The sequence below is a fragment of the Cimex lectularius genome, unplaced genomic scaffold, assembly GCF_000648675.2.
Source record: "Cimex lectularius strain Harlan isolate CLEC.00 unplaced genomic scaffold, Clec_2.1 scaffold78, whole genome shotgun sequence".
Taxonomy (NCBI): domain Eukaryota; kingdom Metazoa; phylum Arthropoda; class Insecta; order Hemiptera; family Cimicidae; genus Cimex; species Cimex lectularius.
The window spans coordinates 1,072,761-1,093,405 of NW_019392658.1; the positions used below are offsets into that span (position 1 = coordinate 1,072,761).

The 20,645-nt window shown below is 37.6% G+C and overlaps 2 protein-coding genes across 2 annotated transcripts; one reads left to right on the top strand and one right to left on the bottom strand.

The window, feature by feature from the left end:
* Positions 1 to 1,287: 1,287 nt before the first annotated feature.
* On the top strand, positions 1,288 to 15,006 carry LOC106663281 (lipase 3-like). The gene is made up of 8 exons (XM_014387986.2): positions 1,288 to 1,426; positions 8,028 to 8,229; positions 8,296 to 8,416; positions 13,958 to 14,201; positions 14,263 to 14,421; positions 14,488 to 14,572; positions 14,629 to 14,771; positions 14,841 to 15,006. Exons 1-8 carry the CDS (start codon positions 1,307 to 1,309, stop codon positions 14,988 to 14,990), a joined length of 1,224 nt encoding a protein of 407 aa, XP_014243472.1. The 5' UTR covers positions 1,288 to 1,306; the 3' UTR covers positions 14,991 to 15,006.
* Positions 15,007 to 15,951: 945 nt separating this feature from the next.
* On the bottom strand, positions 15,952 to 17,993 carry LOC106663292 (protein Fer3). The gene is made up of 4 exons (XM_014388000.2): positions 17,909 to 17,993; positions 16,514 to 16,583; positions 16,317 to 16,449; positions 15,952 to 16,194 (listed from the first exon to the last, which is right to left on the bottom strand). Exons 1-4 carry the CDS (start codon positions 17,933 to 17,935, stop codon positions 16,032 to 16,034), a joined length of 393 nt encoding a protein of 130 aa, XP_014243486.1. The 5' UTR covers positions 17,936 to 17,993; the 3' UTR covers positions 15,952 to 16,031.
* Positions 17,994 to 20,645: the final 2,652 nt, after the last annotated feature.

Consider the following 20,645-nt stretch of genomic DNA (forward strand, 5'->3'; position numbering starts at 1 on the left):
AATCCATTAGATTTCGTGGTCCGATTGACCAGTGGATCGAAGCCACGATAGCTCAAGTGGTAGAGCAACGGCGTATCTAGGCGAAGATCGTGGGTTCGAATCCCGCTCATGACACTGCCTTTTTTATCTCGACCAATACCTTATATAAAGATTAATTAATTGAAAGATGTTATCTGGTCAATCGGACCACGAAATCTAATGGATCTACGATAGTATTAGGTTCCACAGGGTTAAGGTTAGGTTAAGATAGGGTTAGGGTTAAGTTAGGTGGGGCTCTGTTTAGGTTTATGATTGGTGAGTTCAGGTTAGCTTTAGTCACATATCAATGATCCAATAATTTTCCGTGAGGCGAGTTTTTGAATGGCAAAAACACTTGTTTAACTTAGGTTTTGTTACTTCTGCAAAACACAAATCTTTCTGAAAACATATTTTGTTACAACTTACTTTGTTGACACAATATTTATAAATGAATTTAACATAGTACTTGAGGAAATATTAAGAGTGATCAATTTTTCTCTTGTGCCAAGAAGAAGTGTTGTTATATAAGAAATATAAAAAAAATATTGAAAAGCCTGTGACAATAATTTAATGTTTAATTCGCATTATAAAATGATCTCTTTAATGACTACTCTTAAGGTATGGTTGATTAATAGCTGTACTTCATGATAACAATTGAAGATATTTTTATAAATAAGTGCTGAGTCTTGGCTGTTTATCAACAATTTTATCACGTCTTTTTTTTACAAGGCTTAAATACTATTAATCTTGCTTTAAACCACCATGGATTATTCAAAGACAGAAATTAATCTCTTGAGTGATGTTTAGGAAAATGTACAATTGTATTATAATTTATTTGGTAAATTTACTTTAATGTAAAGGAAAATCTACTTTTCTCTCAGCAGGCAGGAATTGAATAATAAGCCCCTATGTCGACTACCCATTGGAAAAACGCGTAGATATATATCATATCTACATCTTAAAGATATCTATTAGGTCGCAGGGGAAAAGAGAGACCACAGTCTCTAGGAAGCAAGAAATGAAGAGCAAAAAAATTACATGGTTTTTTTGGTGTTTTTTCCAAGTTTTTACTCAAGCTCAAAAGTCGACGATGGCCACTTATCACCTACTTGGGTTTCTAGAGTTTCCATTCAAAAACTGCCACACAAAAAACATGTTATCGCCTGTAAAAACAATCGCACAACCTTCGCCCCTTCGTTTGTCGGTCGTCAATGGTACTTTGGAGTGCCTCTTGTTAAAAATATATAGGAGGTTTGTGTCATACGCCGATCAGTACTCTGAAGCGATTATGACCACGATCTTACTCATTTGCGGCACCCTGTTCATCGCCGTCGGTGAGACCTCGCTGGCCTTTTCCTTGGATGGCTACGACAGCAAGATTGACAGTCCTTTAGGGCCAAAATCTATGGTAAGAATCGACAAGAAACCGTAGTACGTCTATCTGAAGATATTTTCCAACAAGGAACCATTATGAGCGACGTGTGCCAAATCAATTCAATTCTAATGGATCCGTAGGTCGTTACCGATCCGTCGGGTATTCGTATCCTCGCTGTGTTGGTCTGTCAGCCTTCCATTTGGCCGTCTTCAGTGGTGGGTCAGTGTCTCAGTCAAGTCTTATATCCAACACAGCAAGGATTGGAGGATCAGGATGATCGGTAACTGACTAATTACATGTATGTCACTTCGGTCTCTGTGGTAGAAAAAAATTAGTTTAAGGCAAAAATAAAAGTTGTATTTAATTTAAAGGAAGCAGGTAGATCAAGCGGACACATATATAGAAAGGTCCTCATTAACATGGATAGGGTTTTGGGCTGGATCCACATATTTGTTTTGCGTCATTGATTTCGCTTTCCCCGGAAGTGCGCATCGGTCAGGTCAGGGTTAGGATTAATGTTTGGTCAGACTTGAGTTAGGGTTAAAGACGGGTTTGGTTTAGTGTTTGGGATCAAGTAAGCATACGTTTGACTTTTCGAATGTTGAAATAATTGACAAATTACTCAGAAGAAGAAGAAAAGAGGTTTTACGTACTAAAACGGAAAATAATAATTGTAACTTTCAAACAGATGCTATCTATTTTATCTTGGTTATCTATTTGCCTCGGGTGGCGTGTTCGATATCACAACAGTTAACAGCCCTTTAGGTCCATAATAAATTGAAAAAAATTAGATAAAATCATAATATCTGCATTTAGGAAATGCCTGTTTTCAGTGTTACAAGTATCGACCACTTTTTCTCTTACGAACGCTCTGGATCAAGGTTCTTGAAGAAGAAGAAAGCAAATTTAGTTGCAATTGGCAAGCTTTCGACCTATTTTAAGGTTGTCATCAGGGCCTATATTAATTTCACATTGTGAAAAACAAATTTGTACGATTGATTCAACAATTAATATAATTATAATAATAAGTGGGAAGTTTATGGGCCAACAAACAGCTGAGGTCATCGCCGGCCCNAGTTTGGCAGGGTTAATTCTATTTCTTCGAGCCCAGCGGGTTTCCCATTCTTTTTTTACTGATAATATAATTATATACAACATACAAAACAACCTTAAATATGTCTACAGATTGACATATTTAAGGTGTTTTTCAGGTGATTTCAAGTCACATGTAATGACTGGGAAGAGCGCTCAACAGTTAAACAAACGCACTGACATATTGTCAGTTTCACGACGTATTATATCACGGATATATAAATAATTATATCCTTATAAACTTACCTAACCTAACACTAACCCTAACCTCACCTAACCTAATCAAACTCCAATTCCCATATTTTTGTTCCTTCAGTTTTGGGTCTGAGACGGAATACAGGTCCATTAGAATTGGAGTGATTTGGCACATATGCAAAACTGGATATTTGTATAACCTAACTCATCCCTAATACTATATATAAGATCTTCATAAATTGAACTTAAGCCCATAGTATCTGTTTGAATGTTACAATTATTATTTATATATACTTGAAATTGAATGTTTTGATAGTCCAGTATGAGTTCTGGATTTATTGCCACAATCAGAAATATGACAATAAGTTCTATTTTTAATTCTCTGTTCTGTTTGACCAATGTATTTGGTTGGGCATTCACTACACGATAACCTACATTTGATAAATTAAACTTTTCTTCCTTATCCATGAGTTTAGTATGTAAAGAGCTCATTTTAGTTTTGTATTTGTAACAACAATTGATTTCGGGTATGTATTTCTTGATCATATATTTTAATTTGAGCGAAATCACCGGGACGTACGTTTATAGTCTTGACCGTTGTCCATATTTCTATCGTTTTTTTTCACCATTTATTAACTTTCTTAAATTAATATCTAACAATCTATTAACCAATGTCTTTGGATAGTTGTTATTTCTTAAAATTCGGAAAGGTCGCTCTCTAACCTCACTCCAGAAGCATGTGCTGTTGAGTGGCAAAGCTCTATGTATCAAATTATTAGCACAATTCAGTTTTTGACCAAAAGAGTGAGAAAAAATAATTGAAATATCTGTCAGAGCTGATATCTTTTGTGTACCACCTATGCATCAATGTGCCCGCTGGACTTCTGATCACTTCCACGTCTATATGAGTAATAGAGCCACTATTTTCCCACTTCATATATGATTTATATATGCTCATGATAACTATTAAAAAGGTTAAGGAGCTTGTCTAAATTATCACTTGGAAAAATCAGAAACAAGTCATCAACTTACTTACATATGAGCTTAATATTATAAGTGACCTGATCTAAAACCCTGTAAATCAAATCATTCATTAGACTATCCGCAAAAATGGTGGACAAATCGCCACACCATATTACACAGTAGATGTAATAGTCGGGTTGTAATATATTGTGCCCTTTAAGAGCTACTGTATGCCCCGTTCTCTGCCTAAAACACACCGGTGAGTCCTATTTCATCAAGGAACTCAATTAATAGGCCCGGTTTCAATGATTGAATCTCTTTCTATAGTCATATTGTACATCCCAAAGCACTTCCTCCTGCAGGCAATTGTAGCACCGCAGTTTGTTAGTAGGTGTGTTTGTGTCTCCTCTGCCTCTTTGCAGAATCTGCATGTGCTGTCTTGGATTATTCCAATCTTCTTTACGTGGCCATTTAGCTTACAGTGTCCTGTTAAGAATCCTGTCAGGATTCGCAGTTTATTCCTGCTGCCATTGACACATTCTTCTTTTCTTCCAAAATTTGTTAGGAGATTCTTGGATTGCCTATGTCCAATGAGTGAATTCCATTGTTCCTTCATTTTATTTTTGTCCTTCTGTCTGAGATACTCGTTGATAGTGTGGGTTCCTATGCCACAGAAGAGTTCTGGGTCCTATCAGCACTGTGACAGCTTCCTTGCAAGGGTGTCCGCTTTCTCCTTGCCTTCTACTGCCATGTGTCCTGGACCCAGTAGAGGCTGACTTTCTTCTGCGTACCTAATATGTTTAATTTGGTTTTGCAGTTCAGCACCATCCTTGAACTAATGATATTTGAGCTTAGCTTTGATGGCTGCTTGGCTATCTGACATGATAGCTATGAACATGTTTTTGTACCCTTTAGTCATGTTGAGTTGAGTACTCTCGATTGAATATCAGCTTAGAAGATACTGGTGTATTTTCCCATGGGTTCTGAGTATTTGGTTCCAGGACCGAATACTCCGCTACACCATCAAACTGCACATATATTTTGTTAACATATTTAAAATAGCCATTCATATACTGAATGAACACAATGAACAAATCAAACGGCACATTGATAAATTCGCACACGTTTTTTCAGCGTTGATATATGAGGCGAATTACTATATTCAAGGGAATTGAAGTAAGCAAAGGTTTAATATCGAAGGAAACCAAAAGATCCTCTTCATCTACCTTAATATTTTTTATCTTTTCACTGAACTCAAACGGATTTTTGATATTGTATTTGTCCTTACACAAGGTCTAACATTTGGCTTTAACGCATTTTGAAAGATTGTAAGACGGTGATTGACTTCCACAGACTATAGGTCTTAGAGTACCTTCTTTGTGTACTTTCGGTAGCCCATACATTTTAGGGGAAATCGAGTTGTGGATTTTTAATCTTAAGCTTTCACTCTTGTCAATACAACCAATTTCTACAACCTTGTCGACAGTGTGGGATCGTTTTTAATTTCCTTGTTTAATTTTTTGTACTCGTCTTTATGCATTAGAACAGTTCTCTTTCCCTTGTCAGCTTTGACGTAACAGATTTGTTTTAAAAGTGGTTTGGTTTTCCTAATCAAATCAATCATTTTTATGTCTTGATTATTTTTCCAAAAGAAAATACCGTTTCTCATTACGTTAGCAGCCTCAACCCTAATCAAATCTTGCATTCTACTAATTTTCAACCCTATTGACCATCACCTCCAAATCCGTAATTAGTTCAAATACACGAAGGTTTATGTTCATTGTATGGTAAATTGAAGTTACCGCCAAGTTGAAGTATCTCAATTACGCCTTTATCAATTTTACATTAGTTTTATTCATTAAATTGTCCTCTTTGTTTCTACGGGCTAAAGATCTCTTTTTAACTGGCACAAAAGAAACGAATTTCCGTCCTAAATTATTATTCTTATAAAACGCTTTGTCACAGAAATTTTGCTGATTTTTTAAAAATGTGTTTAGCAATTGTACACGACAAACCACTTTTATATTACCTATTACATATTCAATTTTACGTATATTATTATCAAATTACGTATTTATTACATTTTTTCTAATAAAAAATAGAATTTATGGTCGTATCTTTGATTGTGGCAATAAACCCAGAACTGGTACAGGACTATCAAAACATTCAATATCAAGTAGGCATAAATTTCATTGTTCGAATGTTGAAATAATTAACAAATTACTCAGGAGAAGAATAAAAGAGGTTCTACACATTAAAATGGAAAATAATAATTGTAACATTCAAACAGATACTGTGGGCTTAAGTTCAATTTTTGAATTTATTAATTTTAAACAGAGTTCTTTAATAACGAGAGGAGGACCTTCGGGGTGATGTTGCACTACTGTACAGCAATGTTGAGACTGAATCGGTCATCAAGGAAATTTGAGATCGCCTGTAAAAACACATAAATATGCCAATCTGTAGACATATTTAAGGTTGTTTTGTAATTACAATTAATTAAGGTTTTTAGTTGAGAAAAATTTTCATTTGTCGTCGAGAATCCAATGCGATTACACGACATTTGAAAAATGGCAAAAGGAGGGAAAACTCATAAGGTGGGGTTGAGATGGGAAGTTAGTGTCCGAGTGGATCGAGGTCACGATAGCTCAAGTGGTACAGCAGCGGCGTATCTAGCCGAAGATCTGAGTTCGAATCCCGCTCGTGCCATTGACTTTTTTATCTCAACTAACAACCTTAATTAATTGTAATATATTAATTGGTCAAGCGGACCACGAAATTAGTGAATTTAAGTTGTTTTGTAAGTTCCATATAGTTATATTGTTTGCTAAATCAATTGTACGAATATGTTTTTCATAATGTGAAATTAATAATAGGCTCTGATGACGACCTTAAAATAGGTCGAAATCTTGGTATTAGCAACTAAATTTGCTTTCCTCTTCTTCAAAACCATACCTTGATCAGAGTGTTCGTCTAGGAATATCCATTAATTCTTTGTTGGAAGGCACAGGCTTTGAATGAGGAGCGTCAGAAAATTAAAGACTAGTAAAACTTGATAGAATTTTTATCAACGTATACGCCAAATCAGTTCATTTCTAATGGACCTGTATTCGGTATCAGACCCAAAGCTAAAGAAACAAAAAAATGTGGGATTGGGGTTTGTTATGTTAGGTCAGGGTTGATTAGGTTAAGTCAGTCAGGGTTTGGTCAGAATTAGGGTTAGTTTTTAGTTAGGTTTCAGTCGTTCAGGGTTAGTTTACTATTAGGGATGAGTTAGGTTATAAAAATATCCAGTTTTGCCTTGGAGGCATATGTGCCAAATAACTCCAATTTTAAAGAACCTGTATTCCGTCTCAGACTCAAAACTGAAGAAACAAACATATGGGGATTGGAGTTTGATTAGGTTAGGTCAGGTTAGGGTTAGTGTTAGGTTAGGTAAGTTTATAAGGTTATAATTATATACATATCCGTGATTTAATGTCGTGAAACTGACATTATGTCAATGCGTTTCACTGTTGAGCGCTCTTGACAGTTATTATATTCCTTTACATTAATTGAGTAATTATATTCCATACTTATCATAAATGTCAATGTACATACCGTAAAAAATGTCCAACGTTCTATGTCAATATGTATATGTATATCAATAAAATTGCAAACCTCTATCAGGGTGGTGTTTATTTTGCAGTCGCGATGGTTTTACATACAATATACAGGGAAATTAAGAATAGTTGATATGACCCAATACTTTCAACGAAACATCACTCAGCATTTTACATTTTTTATCTATTTATTTTTTAACGTTCGTTGAGGTATTTGTCAAAGTGGCCATCAATTTCCAGTGAAGAGCTTATTTATTTGCGAAACGACGTATTTTCGATATAAATATTTGTTTTGGCTTTGTTTTTATCACGAAATTTGGCAGGGATAAAATAATACAAGGATGACATAAATTACAACCCTTACAAACGTTGTCGTTTGATGGAATTATGTATTAAAAGTTTCAGCTTTTCGCCATTTTCTGTCTTTTTTTGTGGAATTTAAAATAAAAATTTAAAATGTTACACACAAATGAATTTCTTGTGATATTAGATATAGATATACCTAATTATGTCACAATGGCAATATCCGAAAGACTGACAGGCGTTAATTGATTGCGAGGTTGTCCAAAATAAAACGAACGAGGTTCAACACCCCTCACTCCGAAAAGAAATCTTCTAAGTTTGTGGTTTTGTGGTCTGCAATTAAAGTGATGGAGATTTGATCACTATGCTGGATCTGTTTACCTTTGTCTGACTCCTAAAGTTGGTCATCGCGAGAGAGTAGTCATCACATTATTACGAGATCTTATTTTTTAACATGTAAATCTTGTTTTGGAGGATAGGCCGATATGGTTCTGCCTCACGGATACCCTCTGGAAGAGCACGAGATCGAGACGGAAGATGGCTACCTCCTGACAGTTTACAGAATTCCTTACGGACTCAATAACTCGGCCCAGGGCTCCAGGCGTCCCCCGCTTTTCCTCCAACACGGCATTTTGAGCAATTCCGCCTGCTGGGTACTCAGCGATCCTTCTAAAGGACTAGGTCTCGAACTGACCAATACAGGTTTTATGAAGTGTGCGAGTAAGTTTCATTCATTTTTGTTAACAGCATTCATTCTGGCTGACGCCGGGTACGACGTGTGGATGGGCAATTCTAGAGGCTCCACCTACAGCAGAAAGCACAGGACGCTCAATCCGGACATCGACAAAGCACAATTTTGGAACTTTTCGTACGTATGAATTTCCTGTATTTTCTTATCTTTAAATATTGCATTTTAAACGGTATCCAATATTAGGCCTTGTATAGAAATACCGTTACGTGACAGTGAAGAGAACATTTTCGCATAGCAGTGACGTGCGCAGGGATTAGGTTGTGTTCCGGCAAGGTTAGGTAGGGTTAGGCTTAGTTAAAAACGTTCCCCTCCGGGAAATTGACCCTAGTATTTGATCAATAATAGTTCAATCATTAATCCTATGAGAACGGACCACGTCCGCAACTTTAAAGAGACAAGACCCTACTCGGAACCGCTCCACCAATGGGCAGAGTAGAAACCGTCAGCATTATGATACCAGGCCACCTACACACCTAAACCCTACTCCCAAGAAAAAGATAAACCTTGGAGGGTTGAAGAAATAGAATCAGAAACTCCAACCTTAAAGAGAACCGTACAGCAGGGTTGTCGAAATTCTCCCGAAGTCGTATAACTATTTTTTAACCAAATTAACACTTTTTTCATCCAAATTAAACCATTTTTCAACCGCATTTAAACCATCGTAATTATGAGGATTGGGTATTAAAAATATGTAAATTCCGAGAAACTGAAAGAGAACAACAAACAATGTGTATTGAACATTGTTATGAAAAATACTGTACCATTGTTATATAAATATTTTATCAGTGTAGAACATTATGAAAGGTTAATTCACTATTTTCGTGGTCCGCTCGACCAATTAATACATGACAATCAATTAAGGTTTTTAGTTGAGATGAAATGGGGGGTTGAGATGGGGAGTTGATGTCCGAGTGGATCGAGGTCACGATAGCTCAGGCGGTAGAGCAGCGGCGTATCTAGCCGAAGGTCGTGGGTTCGAATCCCTCTCGTGCCATTAACTTTTTTTCATCTCAACTAAAAACCTTAATTGATTGTCATGTATCAATTGGTCGAGCGGACCACGAAAATAGTGAATTAATGATTTAAAAATGAAGTACACTTCACTAAAGCTCTCCGTCGCCATTTCAATTGTCGTCGAGAATCCAAACCGATTACACGACATTTGAAAAATGGCAAAAGGAGGGAAAACTCATAAGGTGGGGTTGAGATGGGGAGTTGATGTCCGAGTGGATCGAGGTCACGATAGCTCAGGCGGTAGAGCAGCGGCGTATCTAGCCGAAGGTCGTGGGTTCGAATCCCTCTCGTGCCATTAACTTTTTTTCATCTCTACTAAAAACTTTAATTGATTGTCATTATGAAAGGTATTGTTGAAATATTTTTTTGTTGTTGTTATTGTTGTTGTTGTTGTTTTTTTCAAATAATTAATTTTATAAAAAATTATATAAATATATATACATATTTTTAGATCAATGAAATGGAAACAACAAATGCAGCTTCAGCACACAGTGCAGTCCACTGTTGAAATTCCGTTAACGCTGCTGCCTATGAGCTCACTGAGTTCCAGTATGTTGGAAGTATCACCCAATATATGCCTTGCAGTCGTCTTTATTTTAGAAAAGGCTGGGTTAAGAATAGGGGAGTACGGTGGAAGATACTTGATTGAATGTAATGTAGATCCAACTTCAGCTGTTTTCTTTATGGTAGCGTTATCCATAATGAGAAATGTGCCGTGAAGAGACATCTGATCAAGTATGAGCACAGTTCAGTCAAAAACTCCCGAAACCGAGCGCTGTTGCGACTTCCGGTCGAGATGACGTAAGAATGGACGTAATATATGTAGAAATCGGGTACACCCGATGACGCCTCTTGATTTGACATGATGTGGGCTAAGTCCGAACATAGACGGGTTCCGGGTACAAGCGAGCATCTTTTTGACGACTCTTCCTCAATATGTAGATCTCATTCTACCCGGACTCCAACCAAACGCCACCAGAAGGCGTGAGGGCTGGACCGCCTTAATTAGAAAGTCCTCTCCGACATATAAAATATTGACCAAATATTAATATAAACAATGGTACAATCTTTTTCATTGCTAGTTATTCAGATGTCGTGAGATGCGGTCGGGTGTAATGTAGGTTTCAGAAAAACATTTTCTTTATCGTGCCACGTTTCGATCTTTATTGAGATCATCTTCAGGGCCTGGGATTTACAAACATTGTTTACATTTAACAAATACATTTAGGATGTGGATAAGTGAATTTATACAATGGAAAATATATTTTATATTCAAACAAAGTATTTCTGCTCACTCAAAGTGTTTGTCTTCTGTGTAATGCCATCCTTGCGTGTCGTGGTGAGAGTGCCAGTGAGATTTTGCTGTTTTATGTTTATATATGTTTGGTTTTGAAGGGGTGGGGAAGGAAGTCGGTATGTAAAAGACAATTTTGTGCAAGGCGTCGGCTAACGTAATTTCTTAGAAATGGTTTATATCAACAGAGATAAACACAGCATCAATTTGATCTGATTTTTTTCAGCGATTGAAAAAAAGGTTTAATTTGGTTGAAAAAAAGGGTTAATTTCGTTGAAAAAAGAGTTAATTTGGTTGAATGAAAAAAGAGTTAATTTGATTGGAAAAAAGGGTTAATTTGGTTGAAAAAAGAGTTAATTTGATTCGAAAAAAAGGGTTAATTTGGTTGAAAAAAGGTGAATTTGATTAAAAAGAAGTTTAATTTGAGTGAAAACTCCTATACATTCACAAAATATACACTGAATGCCAAAATGTAGTAAATTTCCCCACTTTATGCAAAATAGCGTAATAGCTGGGACATGACTAAAAGCCTGCGAAAGAAACTCATATTCAAAATACCCAAAACCTGGGGAAACGCACAACCTGGTGATATCTTGGGTACTAGGGCAAAAGGGATTTTAGGTAACGAAAAAGCAGACACACTGGCCAGAGGAGGTTCTGCAAAACTATATGCCCTGAACCCACTGTTGGGATAACATAAACAAACACAGAATCCTGCATCACAGAATGGTTCCAAAATGATAAAAGGAGAAGTGGACAAACTCTAGAGGTGCTAGACACAGTAAGCCTTTGCCAAACAACCCTAAACAAGACTGATAAACTTACTGTTATATTACAATTAATTAAGGTTTTTAGTTGAGATGAAAAAAAGTTAATGGCACGAGCGGGATTTGAACCCAAGATCTTCGGCTAGATACGCCGCTGCTCTACCACCCGAGCTATCGTGACCTCGATCCACTGCTTGGGGAACAAAAAAAAACACTTTCTATTATCCAACATCGCCATTGTATCGCTGCTATCAGTGATGGGAAAGGTGCTAGAACTTCGCATGCACATGGCAGAGAAACCTTCGAAGCTACGCACTAAATCTGAAGCAGTATAAAGGCGTTTCAGGAAAAGCGACAACGCCACAATCCTCCATCTCAGGATGGGTCTACAAGAAATAAACAGATATTTAGATCGACTAGAAAAACCTTTATTGGAACACTTATCGGCCTAAGCCTTTTTGCTGCACAAACACCTTGGTACTTAGACCATTATTGGTCAAGGCGCGCAAAGTCTTAAATAGGTCGAATCGTTTTAGCCGTAACTTAACCTTAACGTAGGGACGGGGTAGGTTACATATCCGTGATTCTTATATTTTCCTTGAGGCGCATAAAATATTTGAGTACGATTTTAAGGATTTGATGGACTTCATGGCTTAGTACATCTTGTAAATTTGTGTTATCATTTTCCCCCTATCACATCATGTACTATGCTCTACACTTTTCCCGGAGGACACCAGAGTCTAAAGGCGTTTCAGGAAAAGCGACAACGCCACAATCCTCCATCTCAGAATGGGTCCACAAAAAATAAACAGTTATTTAGATAAACGACGGCTATTGTCGTCTAAAGCGACGTGAAGGATTCTGGGGATGTGAAATAGTAGAGAAAGCTTGAATGAAAGGACAAACTTGAAACGGAAGATTAGAGTAGAACTTGTTTAAGCCATTGTGGATAGTGAGGTTAGAGACGTAGTGAGGAGTTTGGATAGTTTTTCTTAAAACTTTCGATTGGAAGGGTTGGATATTGGATGACTGCGTGGTTAACCCACAGTTCATATCCATATGTCCAAATTGGTCGAAGTCATTTTTTTACAGTATTCTTTGTTACTGATTTTGATGTTAGTTGTCCAGGTCTTCCGTTCAATTGTTGTCGTTTCAGTCTGCTGTAGGGGTATATCCCTAAGTAATTCCTTGTTATTGGCGTATAAGTTTTGTCTTTATTCAATATGATGATGGTGTTAGTGGATATTGGTAGTGACAAATACATTCTGGCTCGTACATAACATTGCAGTATAGAGAGTGGATTGGCAAGTAAGCAGTATAAATACATGATGAGACCAACAGTACTCCTGTGTGAGACGCCTGGTCTTAATTCGGAGAACTTATTACCGCACCTTACTTAGAAACAATAATCGATAGGACTTTAGGATTAGGCCATAAAAAGTCAGTAGGAAAGTTTGAAGAGAACTCTCGAGTGCTCCCCTTGAAGTGAATTTATTCTTTTTTCTGTGGTTTATTTCGATTATGCAATTCCCCTGTGGTCGGTTTAAATATCTTCACTTCTATTGGCGAAACTTCCTGCTGTTGTCCAACAGCAATTCGGAGTCCATGCCCAGCAAACACTTTTATATCACACGAGCTGATCTTGATTTCGTTCGAAACAGGAAGCCATATTTCAAACCTACTTGGACCACAGTCGATCACTATTAGATACTTTTGGCTTCTATGGTGAGTTCTATCGCAGGCTATTCTGAACCGCACATTCTCAACCTTACAACAAATAGGTGCGGGGTCACTTGACAAACACTCTCAGCAACTCTGTATCACTTGGTCTTGAAAAATTCCTTTCCGGATACCTCAGTTTCACTACATAAAAGGTCCGGTCGACCATACATTGATTCTTGCAATGTAGGCCGTTTATCAATGAGAATCTCTCGGGGTCGAGAACTTGATTTAACGTAACAGTCCTATCCTGCCTAAGAAAGCACCGGATAGGAGTACTGACAGAAGAAACACTGTGCAAGTAACGCCAGGAAGAAGAGGAGACCGCAGAACAGGTTTTATGTTTCTGTGAAGGTTTATGTAGGTGTAGATTCTTGCAATTAGGAGAGGAAAAGCTGCAAGCAAGATCCTACACTATGAATCCGCTGGAAAAGCTTTGGAGGTGATTAACAACCTGAAACTAGCCAGTGATTTATAAAATTAGAAGAGCTCTATAGATCTACTCAAGTAGAGGTGGAGAAAGCCATGTGGACACCTCTTTTATACCTATCCCTATCCAGCTCGCGGACGAAATGGCATCTACGAAAACATCGTTGCATTGTGGAGGGGCAAGGACGGAAACCGAATTGGTAAGGCGTTTTAAGGATTTTAACGTCACTAAGAATAGGCTGATTCGTCTGAAGGAGAATAATTGACAGGAGACTTGTGAGGTTTAAGTATGAGTATTCATGGTATTTCCATAGAATATATAGTTTAGTTTTTAAAAATAACTATTATAGTACAGTATTAAGATAGGTTATAAGATCATGAAGTAAGTGGTTGTTTCAAAGTGTCGTGTTTTTCCATCTTCAATTTCATCTTTAGGTTCCACGAGATGGGCTACTACGATTTGCCTGTCGTCATCGATTTCATCCGTGAAAGGACAAAAGAGGACAAGGTCACATACGTCGGTCACTCCCAAGGGACGACGATTTACTTTGTGCTGGCGTCCACGAGGCCGGAATACAACGACAGGATAAAAGTGATGTCAGCTTTGGCACCGATAGCTTTCCTAGGCCATACAAGAGGCACCGTACGACTGCTCACGAGGTTCAGCTTCATTTTAACAGTAAGCTACTTGTTCTCCTGGCCGTGTTCTTTTTTTTTTCACTTTTCTTTTCAAAACCTAGAAAATCATTCAGTGGTGGGGTATTTACGAGCTCTTCCGCGATAATTTCCTCCTACATTTCTTAGTCGGCGAGATTTGCAGGCGGAGAGCTTTCACGAGACCAATTTGCGACAACACCCTATTCTTATTCGCCGGTTTCGACTCCCAACAACTAAATAGCGTAAGATTCAACTTTATCATCTTTAGTCAATAAAAACTATAAACCACCTGCTCATTATTTTATTAGAGCTTAATACCAGAAATAGCGGATCACTCACCTGGAGGAGCATCTTCAAAGCAATTTATTCACTTTGGCCAACTTGCTAACAACGGTAATCTACTTGTTTTCTTTAGTTTGTTTAACGCTGTCTAATTTTTCATCGCAAAGGGGAAAAGTTTCGAATGTTCGACTACGGTCGTGACAACAGGAATCACTACGGGTCAGACGCACCGCCGGAGTACCCCTTGGGAAAAGTAACTTCGCCGGTTATATTGCAATTCTCGGACAACGATTGGCTCGCTGGTATAAAGGTAATCCTTCGTATCTGATCAGCCTGATGTCAAATATTTCTCGATGGTCAAAAAAATCGTGTGTTTCAGGACGTCGAGAAACTCTACGGGAGCCTTCCGAACGCCAGGAAATTCGAAGTCCCTTATCCTTACTTCAACCATCTGGACTTCTTGTGGGCGATCAACGTCAGAGAGGTCCTTTACGATCCTCTTATCAAAATGTTAAAAGAATATCAATAAATTTAATTCGCATGTACATAAATGTTTTTTTTTTCAACTAGTGGTGACCCTTCTACGTCTCCGTTTTAACCTCCCGTGAAGATTATTAAGAATAAGACAAGATGTTAAGCTAAGGACTAAAAGATTTATAACTTCGTGGCATCTGATGGTACTTTTGAATCTCACGAACACTCTGGATCAAGGCATGGTCTTGAAGAAAAAAGAAAATTCAGTTGTTACTACCAAGCTTTCGACCTATTTTAAGGTCATCATCAGGGCAAAACATTCTTAAATATGTCTACAGATTGATATATTTAAGTTTTTTCATGCGATCTCAAATTTCTTGAAGACCAACTCAGTCCTAACATTGTCAAGTTCTGTAACAGTATTGCAACGTTAAAAATGTATTTTTTTAGTTAGATAATTTTTTAAGATTGCAATACGGTCACAGTTCTTATTAGGACTGAACCTGTCTTCAAGGATATAAGAGATCGCCTGTAAAAAAACTGACGATGACCTTAAAATAGGTCGAAAGCTCGGCAGTACTGAATTTTTTCTTCAAAACCATACCTTTCAGAGTGTTCGTAAGTGAAAAATCGGTCGATACTTCTAATACTGAAAGCTGAAATTTTGTATCTCTACAGTCTGCACTTTTTAATCCAGTGTGGGTTAAAAATTCTTTAATCATTTAATTAGGTACAATCCGAAATAACGGACATGAGTATTGTAATGACTCTGAATGTAGTGGGTTCTGTGTTATACTGGAGGAAGATTTATTTGTTTAAGTTGACGTCTATTGTATGGGATTTGTGTTCATTGATTTTGTTTCAGGCTGTGTGGATGGAGAGATTTTTTTTTAAATTTAACTCGGCTGTGATAGGGGTTAGGAGAGAGGACAGCCGTATCATCGGCTAATTCGATTTCGCGTTACGAGGAGCGCATGGATTGCTTTAAAGACAATTTTAAAAAATCGGCAATATAAGTTTTCATAAATTATAATTGCAAATGAACAAATTTTCTACAATACTCGATCAGAAAAAATTTTAAACAATGCCATAGAGGCTAATGATGGTCGAGTTTGTAGCACTCGATGGTCGAATAAAAGTCGTCGCAGTTTTGACTGTACTGATGGTAACTGTCGTCCCAGTTATTACAAACGTCCGACGATGTGCAGGGTCTTCCGTTTAGCATAGCTTGTAAGTCTTGTATATATTTTATCGCCATCCTAGACATAATGGAATGGTTCAGATTAAAACAAACTTTTAACATTTGACATTGAATTAGATTTTTGCGCAACTGACATTACAATGAAACATGATAAATAAAACTGTATTTGACCCAAATTACCTGAGAGATTCTATTTTGGACAGTTTTTTACCAGGCGGTTTATAACTCGGCAGCATACTCCTCAGTGTGTCGAAAGCTTTGTTCATGTCTTTCATCCTTGTCCGTTCCCTATCGCATGCTGATTTCTTGTAGTCTGTTTCGAATCGTGGAATTAATTTTATCATCGATACACTTCAAAACTTAGAGCTAAAACTGACCTTTGTCGAAACAGCTATGTTTTGACTTCCAACTGGTTTTGACTATGTGATTTTTTGATGGATTATTTTTCTAAAAACCAGAAAGCTATTTAATCGACATGCTTAAAAAAAAATTGAGGAATAAAACAATGGAATACGTGATGATGTTGCTGTGAACATAGGTTAGTGATTGGACAAACATGCCGAGAACACGGCAGCCTCTAGTTCCATCCTAACAAAATCTAACCAATCCCTAACGCTAACCCTACCTAACCTAACCTCGCCTCTCTTGCCCCTAATCATACCTAACCAAGCCTAGCATGTCCCTAACACTAACCTTACCTAACCTAACCACGCCTACCTAGTCTCCCCTACCTGTTGGCACTGCTGGCAGTCAACATTACTTTTGAAGTGCTTCCGTGAATAAAGATGCAGAACTCTTCTATTTAAGGAGGGGCTCAATAGGTTTAAAGCAGACTTGTAGACGAGTTCTCGTATTCACTAATAGAACACGCAGCACACAACTCACACTCGACTGCCCGAGACTATACATCCCGTAGTCAGCCTGCTCGGGAGTCCAGAATGCTAAGCCACCACCTCAAGACCTGTCACTAAACTCCCTTCCCCATGTGCTTAAGGTTAAAAAATCGACACGCTTCACAATATTGTCAAATCAACGGAAGGGCTTGATTTTGTAGTAATCGGGGCCGATGTTATTATGCAGCTGTTGAGTGCTGTCGAATCTCGGACAGTTTTTAATTGGATGGCTGAAACATTGTCGAAATCAGGTTGAAACTTGATTGTCATAGACAGTCACCACAACTGCTTTGGGCACCTTTCACGATATTCCGATAACTTCATGGGGTTTCAGACTAAAAGATCTGCAGGTCTGCAAAAAAGACAAATATCAGCCCTGTTAAGTACACCAATTGGATCCGGGACGACATCCGTAGTGATCTTCGAGCGATTGCGATCCAAATTGAAACCCTCAGAATATCGCAGATAGTTCATGAGACTTCCAGACATACAAATACTTCAAAATTAAAGAAAGATTGCTGGCAAAAATGGGTCCTGATCTGACAGCGCAAATTCTAAGCCATGAGAATTTCACACCTTTCTTCATAAGTATGAAAGGCCAAATCCAGAAGGAGCTGATCGACACAAATTGTCATGAGCAAAAAACTTTCAAACTTGCGGAAATTATAACAATGTAAAAGTCAATTTAGCAATATTAGATTGGCCAACAGTAATCGATGACAGTATAAATACGCAGTTTCAAACTTCACCCATTGTTTACAAAAACCCAACTACAATATTTAAAACAACCATCTCGCCCTCTAACGTCTCGGCAGAATTTAACAATAATCCAACATAACAAATCTCAAAAGATATCATGCAATTCACGGGCAAACTTACATCGTCTGTCAGGTATTTCTGCTCCATTACATTGGAGGGGACTGAATGTTTTTCGGGTGAGACTGGGGAAATGATTGTCTATGAACAAACAGTAAACACCTGCGGCCTGTTTGTTCTTTCTATGTTGAATTTGACGCGGTCTATGACACATTTCTATAAAATATTACCGGCGAACAACCTGGGCATAATTTAATGGTGCAGGCCACTTTTCAGCCCGTGGCTGCCAAAAGTTGTAATTATATAATTTATATGTCGTAATTTTAACCTTAACAAAAATTCCTGGATATTCAAGCACAAATACACATACTAATTACGAAAGAAACGTTAAAAATCTGTTTCGATAGGTTTCCCGACGATTTTACGTATTGACCCTCTTGCCCAAATGTAACACTTTAAAATCAGCACATGAGTTTTTTATGTTTTTTAAATAATTTTTTTACATATAAATAGATCTTAAACCACTATATGAGAGATGGTATTTTGATATTTTAAGATGGAAATAACGTGCTGAAACGATTTTTATTGGTCTATCCCCTGGGAATACATTGACAAGTCCAAGAAAGTTTTTGTAATTTTTTTTATGCAGGGTGTGTACAAACTATGGGACTAAAGAGAAAATTCTCTCTCCTGCTTAAAAAATTGGAGTCATCAAAATCGCTGCGACTCCAACATTGAAGATGTGGACACTCATGACACTCCTCAGCTGTGTCGGAAAAATGTTAGAAAAAGAATTTAAACTTTTTTTTATAATTACCCCAAAGAGTTAAAAAAGCCTCGGCACTAAGACACCCCCACAAAAAAAACTGGCATGATTGTGAGTGCAAGTGGGTTGGGTGTAGGGTTAGAAATAGGTTAGGTAAGGTTCAGTTAAGTAACCTAGGTTAGGTGTTATAACAACTTATGTTAGATAGAGTTGTTGCATAGATTTTGGGTTAGGTATGGTCGGGCTAGGTTATATGGAAGGTGTAGGGTTAGAAATAGGTTAGGTTAGGAATGGTTAGGCTAGAAATGATGAAGGTGAGGTATGTATGTAGATTCACTTTTTGTAAATGATGGTTTTACTCACACATTTGTTGTTTACAATGATCCGGATTTCAAGCATTAAACATTCATCATCAGGTTGAAGGAGTTACAAACACATCTCTTGACATGAATTCTAAGAGTGAACCCGCCGATCCACTGCCAATGCGACGTTCCAATGCTAAGCTGGTTTTTAATGCCACTCAATTTTCAATGTGCGAAAAACATGAATTACAGCGAAACTAAATCTTATCCTTATAAATACTGTAATTTTAAATTAAACATTTGTACGTCAAATATTACTTAGGTACATGTTTAAACTCAGACGCGTCCTCTGCGCATTAGGGCCTAAGACATGACTTCTCTTTAATGTTGCCCTAAAAGGGGGGTGATCGGAAATCCAAATGGTGGTACCGCCTTTAATTGGTAGAAATGCTGACCTATGCTGATGATATTGGTATCATTGGAAGGAGTTTCGGTGCAATGAGTGAGGCAAAACTTCAGGAAGTGGCGATGAGTATGGTATTGTCCATAAGTATTGTCCAAAAATTCAAAATTTGTTAGCAGACCTCTGAGGTAATCTGCTGGAGGACCAGATGGTGTTAGGGCTTTAAGACCGTGAATACCTTTGTCTATCTTGGCTTACTGGGAACTAGTAACATTGATATAAATGCTAAAATCCAGCAAAGAATTATAGCCACCAACCGCTGCTATTTTGGAATGGTGAGTCATTTGAACAGCCACGTCCTATCCTGTGTGACCAAAATACATCAACAAGCCCTCACTGCTCAAAATGTTTGACGACTTTCACTAAAACCCAGGAGGAATTACAGTTGATTCAAACAATTTGGAAAATATTAAGGAAAATTTTGGAGCGGTTTTTGACAGCAGTAATTTGACGTGGTGCAAAAGAAATAATGTGGAGGTAATGGTTTTGTATGAAGTCTGTAATGTTGATCAGTTCATAGCAATTGGATTGAGATGGGCCGGGCAAGTGGCCAGAATAGTTGAGGACTCTGTTCCAAGTGCCCTTCTATAAGAAAAAATTTACGACAACGCATCAAGAGGATTTCAGGGCTGCAGCTAAAGATAGGGCTCTGTTTCAAGAGATCTTTTTTTTAACGAGGGTATTTAAACTACAAGGTTATATAGGTTCAAACCTGGAACCTTTACCTTAGTAATGAACACCATTTCAACGCCTAAACCGTTGCGGCCACCGACACCCCTCATTGATAGGTTTAATAATTGTTAAACAAACTTAAACATTATGGTGAAATCTGTAAGGTGAAGGTGTACCTATTAGGTCCTGTATATTTTTCAGACATCTTCACTCGATTCAGCATCAATGGGTATTGAAATGGTTAGGTTACTGTTTACAGTTATAATTTGTGATAACCATTTAATTATTTTCATGTGTTTGATGTATTTACAGCTAGAACTACATTACATTAGGTTAGGTGAGGTTGGGTTAGGTTATGTGGGTTTAGGGTTAGAAATAGGTTAAGGACGGTTAGGTAGGATGGGTTAGGTTAAGTGACTAAGTTAAGAATGGTTAGGTTAGGTTTGATGGGTTTAGGGTCAAAAATAGGTTAGGTAGTGTTGGGTTAAGTTGGACCATTGGTAAGCTCGATAATAATTAAACATTGTCGTGAATGTGTAGCTCATCAGGTCCTGCATATTTTTTGACCATTTCTGTCGATTCATCCAAGGATATTGG